The 18,252-nt window shown below is 35.5% G+C and overlaps 2 protein-coding genes across 2 annotated transcripts; both read left to right on the top strand.

Moving 5' to 3' along the window:
- The first annotated feature begins 9,348 nt into the window (after window positions 1–9,348).
- Window positions 9,349–11,021, top strand: LOC121259306 (transcription termination factor MTERF15, mitochondrial-like). Its single transcript, XM_041160844.1, has one exon. The coding sequence runs from the start codon at window positions 9,502–9,504 to the stop codon at window positions 10,675–10,677; it is 1,176 nt and encodes a 391-aa protein (XP_041016778.1). The 5' UTR covers window positions 9,349–9,501; the 3' UTR covers window positions 10,678–11,021.
- A 3,205-nt stretch (window positions 11,022–14,226) lies between these two features.
- On the top strand, window positions 14,227–15,098 carry LOC121260218. Its single transcript, XM_041162055.1, has 2 exons — window positions 14,227–15,008; window positions 15,095–15,098. Exons 1-2 carry the CDS (start codon window positions 14,227–14,229, stop codon window positions 15,096–15,098), a joined length of 786 nt encoding a protein of 261 aa, XP_041017989.1.
- Window positions 15,099–18,252: the final 3,154 nt, after the last annotated feature.

Below are 18,252 nucleotides of genomic sequence, written 5' to 3'. Positions count from 1 at the left end.
AAGGTATGTGGGGTGGGAAACTTGTAAAATCTTGACTTCAAATTTGATGCATGTCATAGTTGCCAGCTTTTGTGTTTCCAATTTAGTAGGGTGTTGTCTGACCATAAAGATAAGTTATTGGGTATGCATTTTGCACTAGTTGGATAGGGATGCGATATCTTATGACAAAAACTCAAGAGTATTGTGCTGTGACATAGTTTGTCGATTCCAAATGAAGTTCCCGACTGATTTTTATGGCATAGAGCCTTTTTTTTTTTTGAGGTGTCGTGGAGTATCTTAGCTTAGCCCCAGCATGATTATATTATAAAAATCTCTATTTCTCAAGTCATTGTTTGGTTAGTGAGGTGATCTGTGATCTCAATTCTACTTCCACTGTTTTTCTTTTTCTTTTTTCTTTTCTAACTTATCAAAATTCTACATATTTTATCGTAATTGATCATTTTTGTTTTATTTAGTTAAATTGGTGATGCTTTGAATCCTCACAGGAATAACATAATGTAACACCTTGCTCTTTCTTTCTGATGTAAGCAAATTGGACTATAAGCCTCGTTATGCGTGTCGAATCTCGGTGACGTGTTTCTAAAGATATTATGTGACTTCTAAATTAAGCTCAGTATTTTACATGCACTAGAAATATTTATATGAGGTATTTTCAGTGTTATTAAATTGAGCTTGATTTTAAATAAGACAATTATAATATTTTTGAAGAGTTCCAAAAAATATTGAAAAAATCTAATTGTAAACGATTTTGTGCACTAATACGTGCACCCATTTAATATGATTAGTCAGAAAGTAGATTTTATTGAAAACAGTGCTAATTTGAATTTAGAATATAAAGGCAACAACATTAGTACGCAGAATGGTACGCAAACTTGCTTGTATATAGCAAAACTCAAAAATATTATAATTGTTGGAAAACATTTTAATTATCATCTTTATTAAAATGATTTTAGTTATTTAAAATACTATGAGATTTGAATTATGTTGAAAACTCTAATTAATTAAATAGTTTTATTCTTTTAAAGATATTAAATAATTCATCTTAGTACTTTTAATTAAGTTAATGTTTATGTATTTTTAAATCAGTATTTTAATCCTCTACCGTTATATCGTTTTGAAGATCTCAAGATAAAGAGTTAGGATTAAAACTCAGATTCTCTCTCTTTCTCCCTCACTTTTCCCTTCCCTCTCTCTCTCTCTCCTCCCTCTCCCTTTGAGCTCGACGGAAACCCCTCTCCCCTCACCCGATCTCCTTCTTCAGCCCCTAGCGTCGTCATGTGCCATCATGCGGTGACACCGACCACCTCACCGGCCTCCCCTCATGTTGGCGAGCATCCCCCACCATTGAAGTCCCGCACGGCAGCTTTCTCTTCCCCCACGCGAGCCCCTCTCTCCTCTCGGGTTCCTCACTTCGCACTGCCGTAGCGCCGCCTTCGTTAGCCTCCAACTCCATCGAGCACCACCACGGGTCTCCCTTTACCACCCCTTCCTCCTCCCTTGACCTAGCCGCCTTAGCTCCTCCCTAGACCGCACGCACGCAGCCTCAACGCATGGGTTCACCATACCCACAGTCGAGCTCCACATCCCACGGCCACCGCACTACCACCAGAAGCCTCTTCCCTCACCGGTGACCTCCCCTAGCCACCCCCATGCCCAACCGAGCCTCCCTCCTCCCGCACGCTCTCTCGCTCTTTCACGGGTGTTCCTCCACCTCACGGCTAGATCCGCCGCCTCCAGCTACCGTGCTGCCACTCCCTCACCACCATGCCCCTCCATGGCATCTCCTAAGCCCTTCCATGGCTAGCCGTAGTCCCCAGGCGCTCCTAGCTTCACACGAACCCTCACCCTCCAGGGTGCACTGTACGGGGCCAGATCCACCGTGTTTCGCCCCTCACCGCCACCACGAGCCCTTCAAAGACCACACCTAGCTATTCCCACAACCCAACCCTCTTACGCATATATCCACACCCGTAGCCATCTTTAAGGATCCAAACAGCCACTGTACATTGGTTAGTTGCCACGTACGACCCTTCCAACGTCATCAACCGTGACGTTCAGCAAACAACGCATTGGTTAACCCCGACGATGGTATAACCCTCTATTCCTCGTTATTTATGTTAGTTGATTGGTTAGGTTGTAGACTGTGCTGTTAGTAATTGTGATGTGCCATGTAGTGAAGTGTTGGACATATCTGTGTTGTATGATGTGTAGTGTTGTGGACTGTGCTGTAAAGTGTGGTTGTGAAGTATGTGTTGTAGTGATGATGTGCGTCGTGTGGATTGAAAAGAAAGTACACATAAAGTGTACTCTTGTGGCTTAGTGCAGGATAAGGAGAGCATACGTAAAATATACCCTCCTGGCGTAAGGTGGAATGAGAAGAGTACACGTGGTGTGTATTCTGTGAGGCGTAGCCTGTGTGAAGGGAGTACACATGGAGTGTACTTCATGTGGTGGAGTGATGCAGCATATAGTAGGTATGTCATAGTGGTGATGGGTCGTAGAGTGTATGGAGGGAGTACACGTGGAGCGTACTCCATGAGGCGCAACGATTCACTGCGTGGCGTGTCGCAAAGATAATGATGGTTGTGTGGTTGATGGGCGTAGAGCGTGGTAAGTAGTGTCGAGAACTGTGGAACAGTGTCCCGAAGTAGCTATGATGTGGCCTATAGTTTGAGGTGACAAGTGTCACCGTGATTGATTTATGGTTGGGAATATGTGTGAAATGACAGAACAAGTATAAGAATACGCAGCGGGAGCATGACTGGGGAATGTCATGAAGTGACATGGTTACTGGCAGTCGTGCTTGTGAGGAGTTAGTGTGGGAATGACGTAGTAGGAACGTGACGAGATGTCATGATGTGACAGAAGTATGTTAGAGACCGTACTCACGATGAGTTAGGAGTGGCGTAGAAATAACGTAGCAGGATGTCAGATGACTTGACAAGGTCACAGTGTAACTTGTGAGTAGTCTCGAGCTATATGACGTCCAGTAAGGCATAGTTGTGAACAGAGTCTTGTCGTGTTTAGTGTTGGGATGAACTGTCAAAAGGATCGGGTAGCATGAAGAGTCATGCTAGTCGAGTTAAGAGAATGTTGGTATCGGAGTATGGCGCTTGTCCTCATGAGCATGTGATCAACATGTTATATGTTGGTCTTAGGTGATGAAGGGATAAGATACATGCGTAATTTGGTGAGACACATGTGTCGGACGGATTCACCATATATCATGGGTAATCCTGTCCTAAGCACAGGCACACGGTGCTTAAGCTTCAGAGTCGGCTTAGAGCCGTGTGGCATGTATGGATGTGAATGAAGATTAAGTGTGAGCTTAGATGCATGAAGTTAGTGACGGCAGTGTTTTAAATTTCGTACCGTACCGGCCGGTACGGTCGAAATTTTTCGTTTCGACCGTCCGGCCGTATTATACCTGTTCCGTACCGGCCAAAATACCGGCCGGTACCTCAATTTCGGCCTGTATCGGCCGATATTTCGGTCTGTGTTTTTTTTTTTTAAACTACAAGCTTATTTTTTAACCCCTAATTCAGACTAGACTATTTATAATTTATATATATATGTATTTGTATATAATTTATTTATATATAGACTATTATTTTATAATATAATTTTTATATATATAATTTATTTATAGATCGACTATCCCGAAACGTTATCCCGAAACGCTATCTCGAAACGGTACCAGTACCGAAATATTTCGTTCCAGTGCCTTGACCGGTACGGCGTCCGGTATGGTATTCAAAACATTGAGTGACAGGTGTATTGTCTAGGATTGGGATGCGTAACTCCGTCGGTCAGAATCATGCGTCGGAATGTGGTCAATAGGAAGAGTAAGATAAATGTCTTAGTGTCTTAATCCTAAGGTGAATTATGGGTTCACTTTAGTGAATGGACACTCGAGGTAAGACCTTGAGTTTGGAAGATATAGTGACCGTAAGTGGATCCCGAAGATTTTAACATAGTAAAAGGTACGTAAGAGCACATGATAGAAGGAGAGTGTTCCAAGTGAATTGTAGTTTGTGTCTTCTAAGTTTAGTTGCTTATGCATTAGATAAAGAATGATGTCAATATTATGTGTATGCATATTGGTTGCCATCTGACAAGCACATGAATGGACTGCATGATATGAAAGTAGCATGGAGTTCAGGTAAGTATTACGTTCATACTCTTCTAGAGTTTTCTAAAATACATGAAATGAAAATGAAATGTTTTTCCTTTATGATGCCTTACGAAATAGCACGAAAGATGTTTACGAAAACATGCTAAGTATAAGTGTTCAAATGTATACGTATGTACGGCTTTCCTTAGTAGTCCTTTTTTACGCAACCAAAATATTAATTGTACGCATATGAATGGATGGCTATACGCTGTATATATTGTATGTATTTTTCACGAAAAGAAATGTTGAGGCTGATGCCTGATGCTTTAACTGATGCTTTGAATGATGCGAAAAAAGTATGGTGTTTTAAAAGGTCCCTATGAACTGATGTTTTAAAGATGCCATGAACCGATACTTTAAATGATGCCATGAAAGACGATGTTTAAGCCCATATTTTAAAATGACGTTTTCCATAAATGAACTGTTAAATGAAAGATAGAGATGAAATGAATTGAAAATAAAGGACTGAAAGAAATGATTGAACGTTTAATGTATGAAAACACGTAACGTCCACATGAATGAATGAAAGAAAATGTTACCGAATGAATGAGCAGATTGCAATACCGAGTAAGTAGTACTGGTAGTACACCCAGTGGTGCCCCTGACTGAAAAGGGATTTCCAACTCGTGGCCACGAGCGAAGTCCGGGTCCAAAGGAAGACCGCTAACCCCAACACACAGGGCGTAACAGTGTGTACCGGCCAATGAAAGTGATAAGAAAGAATGTATATGAATGTGTCGCATTCTTTAAGAAATGAAGGCACTGACGGGAGAAATGTTTTACGAAGGGAAAGTCCCTTTTTAAAGAAAAATTTCGTCCAGTGATGTTTTGAAACGAACGAACAGATACATGTATGTATAGTATGTATGTTATGATAAATGCATGAATGAAAACCTATGTTATTATATTTTAACTGTATGAAGTAATGCTTACGAGTCATCGACTCATTTTAGTTTTTATGTATGTCCCTCCCCCCACAATGACTGAATGAGTAGTACGCGTCAGGACAAACACGGCCCAAGGGAAGAGCATGAAAATCTAGGCATTAGAGTTTTAACTGTATGAGAGGTATTTTTATCTTAAGATTTATGTTTTCTGTTATAAACATCTTTTATTCTCAAAACACATTTTATTTTATAATGTAAAGTCTTGCACCTTGGGTATGGAGGCAAAAAATTTTAAATCGAACGGTAATTCCCATCGTCATTTCTAAAATCATTCTGTAAAACGTCTCACCATAAGGACGAGCATTACATATAAGTATTCCTTTTTTTTAGATTAAAATGATACACACATTAGTATTCACAAAACATTACACAATCATGTTTTGAAATGAAATATATTTTTGTAAAATACCTTATACAAGTAACATTACTTTATAAAAATATCATCACTTTAAAGTATTTGTTGTGAAATATATTATAAAATATATTGTGTATATCATTATTCGCTTGCAATTGCTTCGGACAAGAATTTGAGGGGACTAATCCTAAGATTTGTGAGAACTTCATGATTGTCAATTTGTTAGTAATACAATCATGAATGTTTTTTATGATACAAAAAGGTTATGAAAATAATTATTGTTTTATATCAATTTAGGAATACATGACATCACATTTAAAATAGTAAAATATGACAAATTAGTTTTGATAAATTACAAATAAATTTGAAATGAAGATTTTAATCCCATTTAACTTCCTTCACAAGAAGATCTATTTCCATAAGAGTATTGCTTTTTTTTTTTTTTCTTTTTCCTGGTAAATAGAAACAGTTTAGTATATTTTCTAAAGTTGCGGCAAAAAAGTTTCACTAGCATTAGATTGAGGCCTGATTTGTTTTTGAGAAACTCTACTTACAATCGTCCTTCCAGAACTCCGTGCAACCGGCACTACTTTTCATAAATTTTTTTTTTTAAGTCATTATCATTTCGTTCCATCTCTCTTTCTTTATCAATTTTTTTTTTTTTTACCTTCTTCTTCCTCCCAACGAAGAAGACAACAACCTGAATGGTCATCCAAACTCCAAAGTCTGCAATGGCTTGAGATCTCCGAAGGCATCCAAAAAACTTGCTTCCACCACATTTGGGTAACAGTGCCCGCAATAGATAGTGGTTATCCCAACAAAGGCATCCAAATATCTACGACCATTTTCGTCATACAAATACTGCATTTTCCCATCTACCAGATAATTTAACTGTAAAACAAGTTACAAACTTTTTCACTACCAAATATCATTCGCACTCAAGATCACCCATTTGTTCAAGACTCGAAAAAATGTAAGATTTTGCATTGGTTTCTACATATCCGATAAAGATAAAAAGAATATAGAAATAAATGAATGAGGTGTCGAGATATTTGTCTTTATAAAAAAACTTGCTGGGTTCTTGTATAAGTGCAATATAGAAGGGCTGAGGTACTCTTTGCGCTTCTCCAAGATCTCAGATGCAGATGGGCCAATGTAAGGGGGAGGAATGTAGTCAAAATGGGGTATTTTGGGCACGAGAAAATCATCTTCTTGAGATAGTGTGTGTTTTGGGTATGGTTATGGGCACTGAGGTAGCGAGGCCGCTGCAGCTAGAAATTTATTTGAGATAGTGTGCTTTGGAAGATCCTCTGTATCTTCTTCTTCTTCAGTGCTATTGCAAAAGGGGAGACAAAGAGCGTCTGACATGAACAAGTTGTACACGAAACATAAACATGTGCAGAGGAGAGAAATGCAGAGGGAGGAAGAAGAAGGTAAAAAAAAAAAAAATTTGATAAAGAAAGAGAGAGCGAACGAAATGATAATGACTTAAAAAAATAATTTTTTCATGAAAAGTAGCACCGGTTGCACAGGATTCCGTAAGGGTAGTTGTAAGTAGAGTTTCTCTTTATTTTTACAAACAATCTCATCTCATTTAATTATTAAGATTTTTTCAAAATCTTAAATAAAAAATAATTTAACTTTTTCAAATTTAAAAATAAAAATAATATTTTATGAAATTTTTAACTTTCATCTCATCTCATTTATGTAATCAAACAAGACTTGAATCTCAATCCTTAAGGTTTGCTTTTTTTCTTTTTTTAAGGGATTGCATGAGATTAGCTAGGGGTGAAAACCGACGTTGTCGGCGCGATTTTTGGGCAAAATCGATGCCGACCGACTTCTGAAAAAATGGGGAAGGAACCGACCGTAATCGGGAAAGAGGAAATCGATAGAAGCGGTTCTCGATCGGCATCTGTTCCCGCGATTATCTACTGAGAGAATAATGAGAGAGATTGAGAGAGAGATATATATATATATATATATATATATATATATATAGTTGCAGAGATCGGATTCGGGAAGAAGAGGCTAGGGAAGACGAAGACTTATCTCGAAACGATGCCATTCTACTTAAGTTTAAGTGAAACGATATCGTTTCAGACTTTTTTTTTTCCCCTTACGTTCTTAATAAAACGATGCCGTTTAGTTTAATGCCAAACGACGTCGTACACATATCTGTTGTAATACTTATTAACCAAAAAGACATTCTACTTAAACTTAAGTGGAATGACGTCGTTTCGATAATGGTATATTAAAAAAAAAGTTCTATTATATCTTTCGGTTTAGTTTCAAACCAGGACTGAACCGTTGAACGTCGGTTTCTTCAAATGCCACTGCACGTTGACCGGTTTTCCACCGGTTCCAGCTGGTTCCTGACGCGACCGGTTGGTTCGCTTCGATGGCGGCTGATGGCGCCGGTTTCTGTACATCCCTAAGATTAGCATGCTAAGGTTAGATTTGGATAATGAGTTGAGATGAGATGAAAGTTAAAAATTAAATAAAAATTATTATAAAATTATTTTTTAATAATATTATTATTTTAAAATTAAAAAAAATTAAATTATTTATTATTTTGTGTGAAAATTTATAAAAAATAACAATACTGAGATGAGATGGAATTGATTGAGATTTAACACTTAATCCAAATCGAGCCATTTTCATTACAAGAAAATTTCAAGTCACCAGTACCATGAATTTATTCTAAAAGCAGAATAACTTCTCAGTGATTCGTTTCCATTTTCTACATGTCACTAACTATATTTGGAATCACGAATTTTGTAAACAAGAATGGTATATGGTAAGAAATGTTATAGATCTTTTTAATTATTTTCCTACTTCACTCGACGTGTTTTGTTTGACCCATTTCATTATTCGGATTGGATGGATTGATCCGATACAACACAGTCTGTTTAATATAAAAAAAAATCATAACAAAAATAGGAAAATATACACATAACGTGTACAATTAATATTTTTAATCTTTTGTACTATCATTCTTATAATTTGATATGAAATTAAATAGGTTAAGGATAAATTCATTTGACCTAGATATTAAATATGCTTGACCTTTTATTGGGTACAACTACAAGCTGATGCTTCTATCAAATCCGTAATTCGTGTAAAAAATTAAAACAAAAATGAGCAATGCTATGTACAGTCTTTAAATGAAGATTATATTGTAAGTCTAGTTAATTTTGTTTTTAATTTACATTTCTCATTAGGGGGCTGCATGTGCAAACTTTTCATTAAATGGAAAAAAAGTACCATTTTGATAAAGATATTATTGTAATTTTGAAAAAAATTAAAAACAAAATTAACTATACTTATAATGCAGTTCCCATTTAGGCGTAGTATCGCTCAAACAAAAAACGATACATGTTCAGAAATTTCATTAGTCAAAAGAGTTAGAAACATCTCAGTTAAGCTGCATTTGGATGTTGAAGTGAGTAGAAATGATAAAATATTATTAGAATATTATTTTTTAATATCATTATTATTTTAAGATTTAAAAAAGTTGAATTTTTATTATATTTTGCATTGAAATTTAAAAAAAATTGTAATGATCAGTTGGGATGAATTGAGATGGGTTTGAGATCCAAACTAATACATTATAATTTTTTTAAAATTTTATATAAAATATAATAAATAATTTAATTTTTATTTTCAAATTTAAAATAATAGTATTATTCTATTTAATTTTCATAGAAACCATATCCTTTCCGTTTGTGACAACCTAAACGGCACGGTGGCACACTAGGTTTATGTTTATCAAGGGCGCTCCCTCCAATTGTACGATAATGAATAATCAAAGCAGTCTGGTGCCGTCAAGAAACATATTTCAGTTGCCAATAAATGGATTTTTTTTTTTTTTTTTAATTTTATTTCTTATATGGAGCTCTAGCGCCCCCCGCAGGTTCGAAGCGCATGGAGAATAGTTCAGAGGCCTGGCTTCTCTGAAGGATTAATCAAACTATAAAGGGAACCCGATTGAAGGTGATTGATGAAAACTTGGTGAGTCGATAATGTCTGGTTATCTCTGTTCAAGACATCTATTACTAGGCAAACACAGGAGGACCAATTTGGGTTTTCTTCTGAAAAATGGTTTCTTTATTGGCAAATCATTTGCTTCCGTCGGTTTATCTGAATCTAATGAAAAACTAGAAGAAAAAAAACATTCTTTTGCGGTGTCTTACTTCATAAACTATTGTGGGTTGTCCACAAAATCTGCTATTTTAGCATCCCAGAGGGTACGATTTCGAACTCCGGAGAAACCAGACTCAGTGCTTAATCTCCTCAAAGAGAATGGGTTCACCAATACCCAAATCTCCCGGCTTGTCAGGATAGCACCGCAGCTGCTTTTATCTAATCCCGAGAAGACCCTTTTGCCCAAGATTGAGTTTTTCCGTTCTATGGGGGCTTCAAGCTCTGACCTCTCTAGGATCCTCTCTTCAAACCCTACTCTGTTAAGAAGGAGCTTGGAGAAACATCTTATACCCTGTTATGATTTCCTGAAGAGTGTACTTATTCTTGACGAGAAAGTTGTTACCGTTTTCAAGCGCTCACCATGGGTTGTTTGTATGCATAATATGGTTCCCAACATAGCACTTTTGAGACAAGTTGGAGTGCTTCAATCCACAATCTCTTTATTGGTAACTAATTTTCCTTCTACAGCGTTTGTTAAGCATACTAGGTTTGCTGAGGCGATCCACGAGGTGAAGGAAATGGGATATGATCCCTCCAAAACGGTTTTCGTTAATGCAATCCAAGTGTTATTGAGGATGAGTGGACCAAAGTTGGAATCGAAGTTGGAGCTTTATAAGAGATGGGGTTGGTCAAAAGACGTTGCTCTCTTAGCCTTTAAAAGGCATCCAAATTGTATGCTTTTATCAGATAAGAAGATCACAAAAGCAATGGATTTCCTTGTGAACAAAATGGGGGGTTCATCAACAGACATTGCTAGAAATCCTCAAGTTCTATTTTTCAGCTTGGAGAAGAGGATTATGCCTAGATGTTCAGTTATTCAGATTTTGATAGCCAAGGGTTTGGTTAAGAATGATATGTCCCTGGCGACTTTCATACAACCTGGCGAGAGGTGCTTCCTGGATAAGTTTGTGATCAAATTTCGAGATGGTGTTCCTGAACTGCGAAATGTGTATACGGAAAAGAAGGATCTTTTGGATGTTAAAATTCAATCTTAGAAGGGTATGTGGGGTGGGAAACTTGTAAAATCTTGACTTCAAATTTGATGCATGTCATAGTTGCCAGCTTTTGTGTTTCCAATTTAGTTGGGTGTTGTCTGATCAGAAAGATAAGTTATTGGGTATGCATTTTACACTAGATGGATAGGGATGCGATTTCTTATGACAAAAACTCAAGAGTATTGTGCTGTGACATAGTTTGTCGATTCCAAATGAAGTTCCCGACTGATTTTTATGGCATAGAGCCTTTTTTTTTTGAAGTGTCATGGAGTATCTTAGCTTAACCCCAGCATGATTATATTAAAAAATCTCTATTTCTCAAGTCATTGTTTGGTTAGTGAGGTGATCTGTGATCTCAATTCTACTTCCACTCTTTTTCTTTTTTTCTTTTTAACTTATCAAAATTCTACATATTTTATGGTAATTGATCTTCTTTGTTTTATTTATTTAAATTGGTGATGCTTTGAATCCTCACAAGAATAACATAAGTATTCAGTTTTTTGAGATTAAAATGATACACGTTAGTTTTCACAAAACATTACACAATCATGTTTTAAAATGAATGATATTTTTTATAAAATATCTTATAAAAGTAACATCACTTTATATTATGTTGTGAAATATATTATAAAATATATTGTGTGTGTATAATTATTGGTTTGCAATTGCTTAGGACATGAATTTGAGGAGACTGATCCTAAAATTTGTGAGAACTTCATGATCGTCAATTTGTCAGTAATACAGTCATGAATGTTTTTTATAATACAAAACGGTTATGAAAATAAGTTTTATATCAATTTAGGAATACATGACATCATATTTAAAATAGTAAAATATGACGAATTAGTTTTGATAAATTACAAATAAATTTGAAATGAAGATTTTAATCCCATTTTGCTTCCTTCACAAGAAGATTTATTTCCCTGATAGTATTGTTTTTTTTTTTTTCTTTTCTTTTTCCTGGTAAATAGAAACAGTTTAGTATATTTTCTTAAAGTTGCGGCTAAAAAGTTTCACTAGCTTCAGATCGAGGTCTGATTTATTTTTACAAACTATCTCATCTTATTTAATTATTACAACTTTTTTAAACTCACAAACAAAAAATAATTTAACTTTTTCAAATTTTAAAATAAAAATAATATTAAAAAATAATATTTTATGAAACTTTTAACTTTTAACTTTCATCTCTCATCTTATCTCATCTATGTAATCAAACAAGACTTGAGTCTCAATCTTTAAGGTCTACCTTTTTCTTTTTTAAGGAATTGCATGAGATTAGCTAGGGATGAAAACCGATGTTGTTGACATGGTTTTTGGGCAAAACCGATGCTGACCGATGTCTGAAAAATGGAGGAGGCACTGACCGTAACCGGTCGATGGGGAGAAGAAAACTGATAGAAGCAGTTCTCGGTAGGCGTCGATTTCCGCGATTATCTACTGAGAGAATAATAAGAGAGAGAGAGAGAGAGAGAGAGAGAGAGTTGCAGAGATCGGATTCGGGAAGAAAAGGCTGGGGAAGTCGAAGACTCATCTCGAAACGACGCCATTCCACTTAAGTTTAAGTTTAAGTGGAATGATGTCGTTTCAGATTTTTTTTTTCCTTATGTTCTTAATAAAACGATGTCATTTGGTGTAATGCCAAACGACGTCGTACACATGTCTGTTGTAATACTTATTAACCAAAACTACGTTGTTCTACTTAAACTTAAGTGGAACGGCGTCGTTAGTTTAAGTAGAACGGCGTCGTTTTGATAAGGGTATATTAAAAAAAAAAGCTTTATTATATCTTTCGGTTCAGTTTCAAATTGGGACCGAACCGTTGAACGTCGGTTTCTTCAAATTGCCACTGCACGTTGATCGGTTTTCCACCGGTTCCGGCTGGTTCCTGAGGCGACCGATTGGTTCTCGTCGATGGCGGCCGGTGGCGCCGGTTTTTGTACATCCCTAAGATTAGCATGCTAAGGTTAGGTTTGGATAGTGAGTTAAGATAAGATGAAAGTTAAAAATTGAATAAAATATTATTATAATATTATTTTTTAATATTATTATTGTTTTAAAATTTGAAAAAATTAAATTATTTATTATATTTTGTGTGAAAATTTATAAAAAATAATAATAGTGAGATGAGATGGAATTGATTGAGATTTAACTCTTAATCCAAATCGAGCCATTTTCTTTACAAGAAAGCTTCAAGTTACCAGTACTACGAATTTATTCTAAAAGCAGAATAATTTCTCAGTGATTCGTTTCCATTTTCTATATGTCACTAACTATATTTGGAATCACGAATTTTGTAAACAAGAATGGTATATGGTAAGAAATGTTATAGATCTTTTTAATTATTTTCCTACTTCACTCGACGTGTTTTGTTTGACCCATTTCATTATTCGGATTGGATGGATTGATCCGATACAACACAGTCTGTTTAATATAAAAAAAAATCATAACAAAAATAGGAAAATATACATAACGTGTACAATTAATATTTTTAATCTTTTATACTATCATTCTTATAATTTGATATGAAATTAAATAGAATAAGGATAAATTCATTTGACCTAGATATTAAATATGCTTGACGTTTTATTGGGTACAACTACAAGCTGAAGCTTCTATCAAATCCGTAATTCGTGTAAAAAATTAAAATAAAAATGAGCAATGCTATGTACAGTTTCTAAATGGAGATTATATTGCAAGTCTAGTTAATTTTGTTTTTAATTTACATTTCTCATTAGGAGACTGCATGTGTAAGCTTTTCATTAAATGGAAAAAAGTATCATTTTGATAAAGATATTATTGTAATTTTTAAAAAAATTAAAGACAAAATTAACTATGTTTACAATGCAGTCCCCATTTGGGCGTAGCATTGCTCAAACAAAAAACTATACATGTTCATGAATTTCATTAGTCAAAGAGTTAGAAACGTCTCAGTTAACCTGCGTTTGGACGTTGAATTAAATTAAATTGAGTTGAGTTGAGATAATAAAATATTGTTAGAATATTATTTTTTAATATTATTATTATTTTAAGATTTAAAAAAGTTGAATTATTTATTATACTTTATATTAAAATTTGAAAAACTTGTAATGATGAGTTGAAATGAATTGAGATTGATTTAAGATCCAACTTAATTATTATAATTTTTTTAAATTTTTATATAAATTATAATAAATAATTTAATTTTTATTTTTAACTTTAAAATAATAGTAATATTCTATTTAATTTTCATAGAAACCATCCTTGTATCCTTTCCGTTTGTGACAACCTAAACGGCACAGTGGCACACTAGGTTTATGTTTATCAAAGGCGCTCCCTCCAATTGTACGATAATGAATAATCAAAGCAGTCTGGTGCCGTCAAGAAACATATTTCAGTTGCCAATAAATAGATTTTTTTTTTTTTAATTTTATTTCTGTATGGAGCTCTAGCGCCCCCGGCAGATTCGAAGCGCATGGAGAATTGTTCAGAGGCCTGGCTTCTCTGAAGGATTAATCAAACTATCGAGGGAACCCGATTGAAGGTGATTGATGAAAACTTGGTGAGTCGATAATGTCTGGTTATCTTTGTTCGAGACATCTATTACTAGGCAAACACAGGAGGACCAATTTGGGTTTTCTTCTGAAAAATGGTTTCTTTATTGGCAAATCATTTGCTTCAGTCGGTTTATCTGAATCTAATGAAAAACTAGAAGAAAAAAAACATTCTTTCGCGGTGTCTTACTTCATAAACTATTGTGGATTGTCCACAAAATCTGCTATTTTAGCATCCCAGAGGGTACGATTTCGAACTCCGGAGAAACCAGACTCAGTGCTTAATCTCCTCAAAGAGAATGGGTTCACCAATACCCAAATCTCCCGGCTTGTCAGTATATTACCGCAGCTGCTTTTATCTAATCCTGAGAAGACCCTTTTGCCCAAGATTGAGTTTTTCCGTTCTATGGGGGCTTCAACCTCCGACCTCTCTAGGATCCTCTCTTCAAACCCTGCTCTGTTAAGAAGGAGCTTGGAGAAACATCTTATACCCTGTTATGATTTCCTGAAGAGTGTACTTATTCTTGACGAGAAAGTTGTTACCGTTTTCAAGCGCTCACCATGGGTTGTTTGTATGCATAATATCGTTCCCAATATAGCACTTTTGAGACAAGTTGGAGTGCCTCAATCCACAATCTCTTTCTTGGTAACTAATTTTCCTTCTACAGCGATTGTTAAGCATACTAGGTTTGCTGAGGCTACCCACGAGGTGAAGGAAATGGGATATGATCCCTCCAAAACGGTTTTCGCTAATGCAATCCAAGTGTTATTGAGGATGAGTGGACCAAAGTTGGAATCGAAGTTGGAGCTTTATAAGAGATGGGGTTGGTCAAAAGACGTTGCTCTCTTAGCCTTTAAAAGGCATCCAAATTGTATGCTTTTATCAGATAAGAAGATCACAAAAGCAATGGACTTCCTTGTGAACAAAATGGGGGGTTCATCAGCAGACATTGCTAGAAATCCTCAAGTTCTATTTTTCAGCTTGGAGAAGAGGATTATGCCTAGATGTTCAGTTATTCAGATTTTGATAGCCAAGGGTTTGGTTAAGAATGATATGTCCTTGGGGACTTTCATACTACCTGGCGAGAGGTGCTTCCTGGATAAGTTTGTGATCAAATTTCAAGATGGTGTTCCTGAACTGCGAAATGTGTATACGGAAAAGAAGGATCTTTTGGATGTTAAAATTCAATCTTAGAAGGGTATGTGGGGTGGGAAACTTGTAAAATCTTGACTTCAAATTTGATGCATGTCAGAGTTGCCAGCTTTTGTGTTTCCAATTTAGTTGGGTGTTGTCTGATCAGAAAGATAAGTTATTGGGTATGCATTTTACACTAGTTGGATAGGGATGCGATTTCTTATGACAAAAACTCAAGAGTATTGTGCTGTGACATAGTTTGTCGATTCCAAATGAAGTTCCCGACTGATTTTTATGGCATAGAGCCTTTTTTTTTTGAACTGTCATGGAGTATCTTAGCTTAACCCCAGCATGATTATATTATAAAAATCTCTATTTCTCAAGTCATTGTTTGGTTGGTGAGGTGATCTGTGATCTCAATTGTACTTCCACTCTTTTTCTTTTTTTCTTTTTTTTAACTTATCAAAATTCTACATATTTGATCGTAATTGATCTTTTTTGTTTTATTTATTTAAATTGGTGTGCTTTGAATCCTCACAAGAATAACACAAGTATTCAGTTTTTTGAGATTAAAATGATACACACATTAGTTTTCACAAAACATTACACAATCATGTTTTAAAATGAACAATTATTCTACGCACAGTCGAGAGATGCAAGCGGTGGGGAGTCGACTGATTCTTGTAATGCCACATCAGTCAATATTAAAAAAAGAACTACTGAGTACTGTGTGAAATCGTTATCCAAAAGTGAAAAGGAGATATCTTCTGCGCATCCCAAGCCCTATCAATCCCAAACCTTACCACCAGTTCCAAAACCAAAAGACCAAGAAAATCTCTTCTTCAAAGCCAAGAGACCAATGCACGAAAATATCTTCCAAGACAAGTGATCAAGATGGGTTATCGGATTACGACCCGGTTTTCTCGTTGGTCCTGGTTGCACAAAAGAAGACTCAAGCTGTAAATGATCAAGATGAATCCTCTGTTTTGAAACCTGTCTCTTCGTCGTCTCGCCCAAATCTTCTTCGTCCGACCAGGTTCATTCACAAGCTATTTCTCTTTTCATTTGAATGCAGGAATCAAAGAAATGGGAGAATCATTGGCAAGGTTTTTTTCGTATGATCCATATTGATATTCATGAAATATTTGTATCCATATATCTAGCTATGGGATTGTTCTACAAATACAAGCTTAACTTGGATGGATGCAACAGCAAGTTGCAATTTTTTTTTGGTTCTTTTTCTTAAATCTAAAGTTGCTCCCTTTATAAACCGTTCAAGAGAGAGAAGCAAAATTTCAAAATCTTGCAACTTTTTCTTGTGGGGTTGTTACTGTAACGTATTATGATGGAGGGAGGGAGGGAGGCTTCGATGGAGGGAGGACTCAAGGCAGCTGGCTTTAGTGGAAAGAAATGCAGAGAGGGAAGACGAAACTGATGTAGGCCAAGGAGAGCTTGAATGGAGGGGGGAGAAATGTTTGGGAGTCAAATGGTGCATTTCCATTTTTTTTTCATTTTACCACATCAGGTGCATTTCCCTTGTGCTTACACGAGGTGACTGAGTTTAGCTTTTTTCTAAAATGAATGATATTTTTTGTAAAATACCTTATAAAAGTAGCATCAGTTTATAAAAATATCTTCACTTTAAAGTATGTGTTATAAAATGTATTGTGTGTATCATTATTCGTTTGCAATTGCTTAGGACATGAATTTGAGGGGACTAATCCTAAAATTTGTGAGAACTTCATGATAGTAATACAGTCATGAATGTTTTTTATAATACAAAAAGGTTATGAAAATAATTATTGTTTTATATCAATTTAGGAATACATGACATCATATTTAAAATAGTAAAATATGACAAATTAGTTTTGATAAATTACAAATAAATTTGAAATGAAGATTTTAATCCCATTTAACTTCCTTCACAAGAAGATTTATTTCCATGATAGTATTGTGTTTTTTTTTTTATTTTCTTTTTCCTGGTAAATAGAAACAGTTTAGTATATTTTCTTACAGTTGAGGCAAAAAAGTTTCGCTAGCTTCAGATTGAAGTTTGATTTGTTTTTACAAACTATCTCATTTTATTTAATTATTACAATTTTTTCAAACTCTCAAACAAAAAATAATTTAACTTTTTCAAATTTTAAAATAAAAATAATATTTTATGAAACTTTTAACTTTCATCTCTCATCTCATCTCATCTCATCTATATAATCAAACAAGGCTTGAATCTCAATCTTTAAGGTCTGCCTTTTTCTTTTTTAAGGAATTGCATGAGATTAGCTAGGGGTGAAAACCAATGTTGTCGGCATGGTTTTCGAGCAAAACCGATACTGACCGATGTCTGAAAAAATGGGGGAGGCACTGACCGTAACCGGTTGATGGGGAGGAGGAAACCGATCGAGGCGGTTCTCGATCGGCATCGATTTCCGCAATTATCTATTGAGAGAATAATAGAGAGATTGAGAGAGAGAGAGAGTTACAGAGGAGAGAGAGAGAGAGAGAGAGTTGTAGAGATTGGATTCGAGAAGATGAGGATGGGGAAGACCAAGACTCTTCTCAAAACAACGTCGTTCTACTTAAGTTTAAGTGGAACGACGTTGTTTCAGACTTTTTTTTTTCTTACGTTCTTAATAAAACGACACCATTTAATTTAATGCCAAACATCATCGTACACATATTTGTTGTAATACTTATTCACCAAAACGACGCTGTTCTACTTAAACTTAGGAACGACATCGTTTCGATAAGGGTATATTAAAAAGAAAAAAAAGGTCTTATCATATTGGTTGGTTCAATGGTTCGGTTCAGCTTCAAACCAGAACGAATTGTTGAACGTCGGTTTCTTCAAATTGCCACCGCACGCAGACCGGTTCTCCACCAGATCCGGCTGGTTCCTAACGCAGCCGG

The sequence above is a fragment of the Juglans microcarpa x Juglans regia genome, chromosome 4D (genome assembly GCF_004785595.1).
Source record: "Juglans microcarpa x Juglans regia isolate MS1-56 chromosome 4D, Jm3101_v1.0, whole genome shotgun sequence".
Classification (NCBI taxonomy): Eukaryota; Viridiplantae; Streptophyta; class Magnoliopsida; order Fagales; family Juglandaceae; genus Juglans; species Juglans microcarpa x Juglans regia.
Note: the sequence above shows the minus strand (reverse complement) of the source record. Positions and strands in the feature narration are given on the sequence as shown.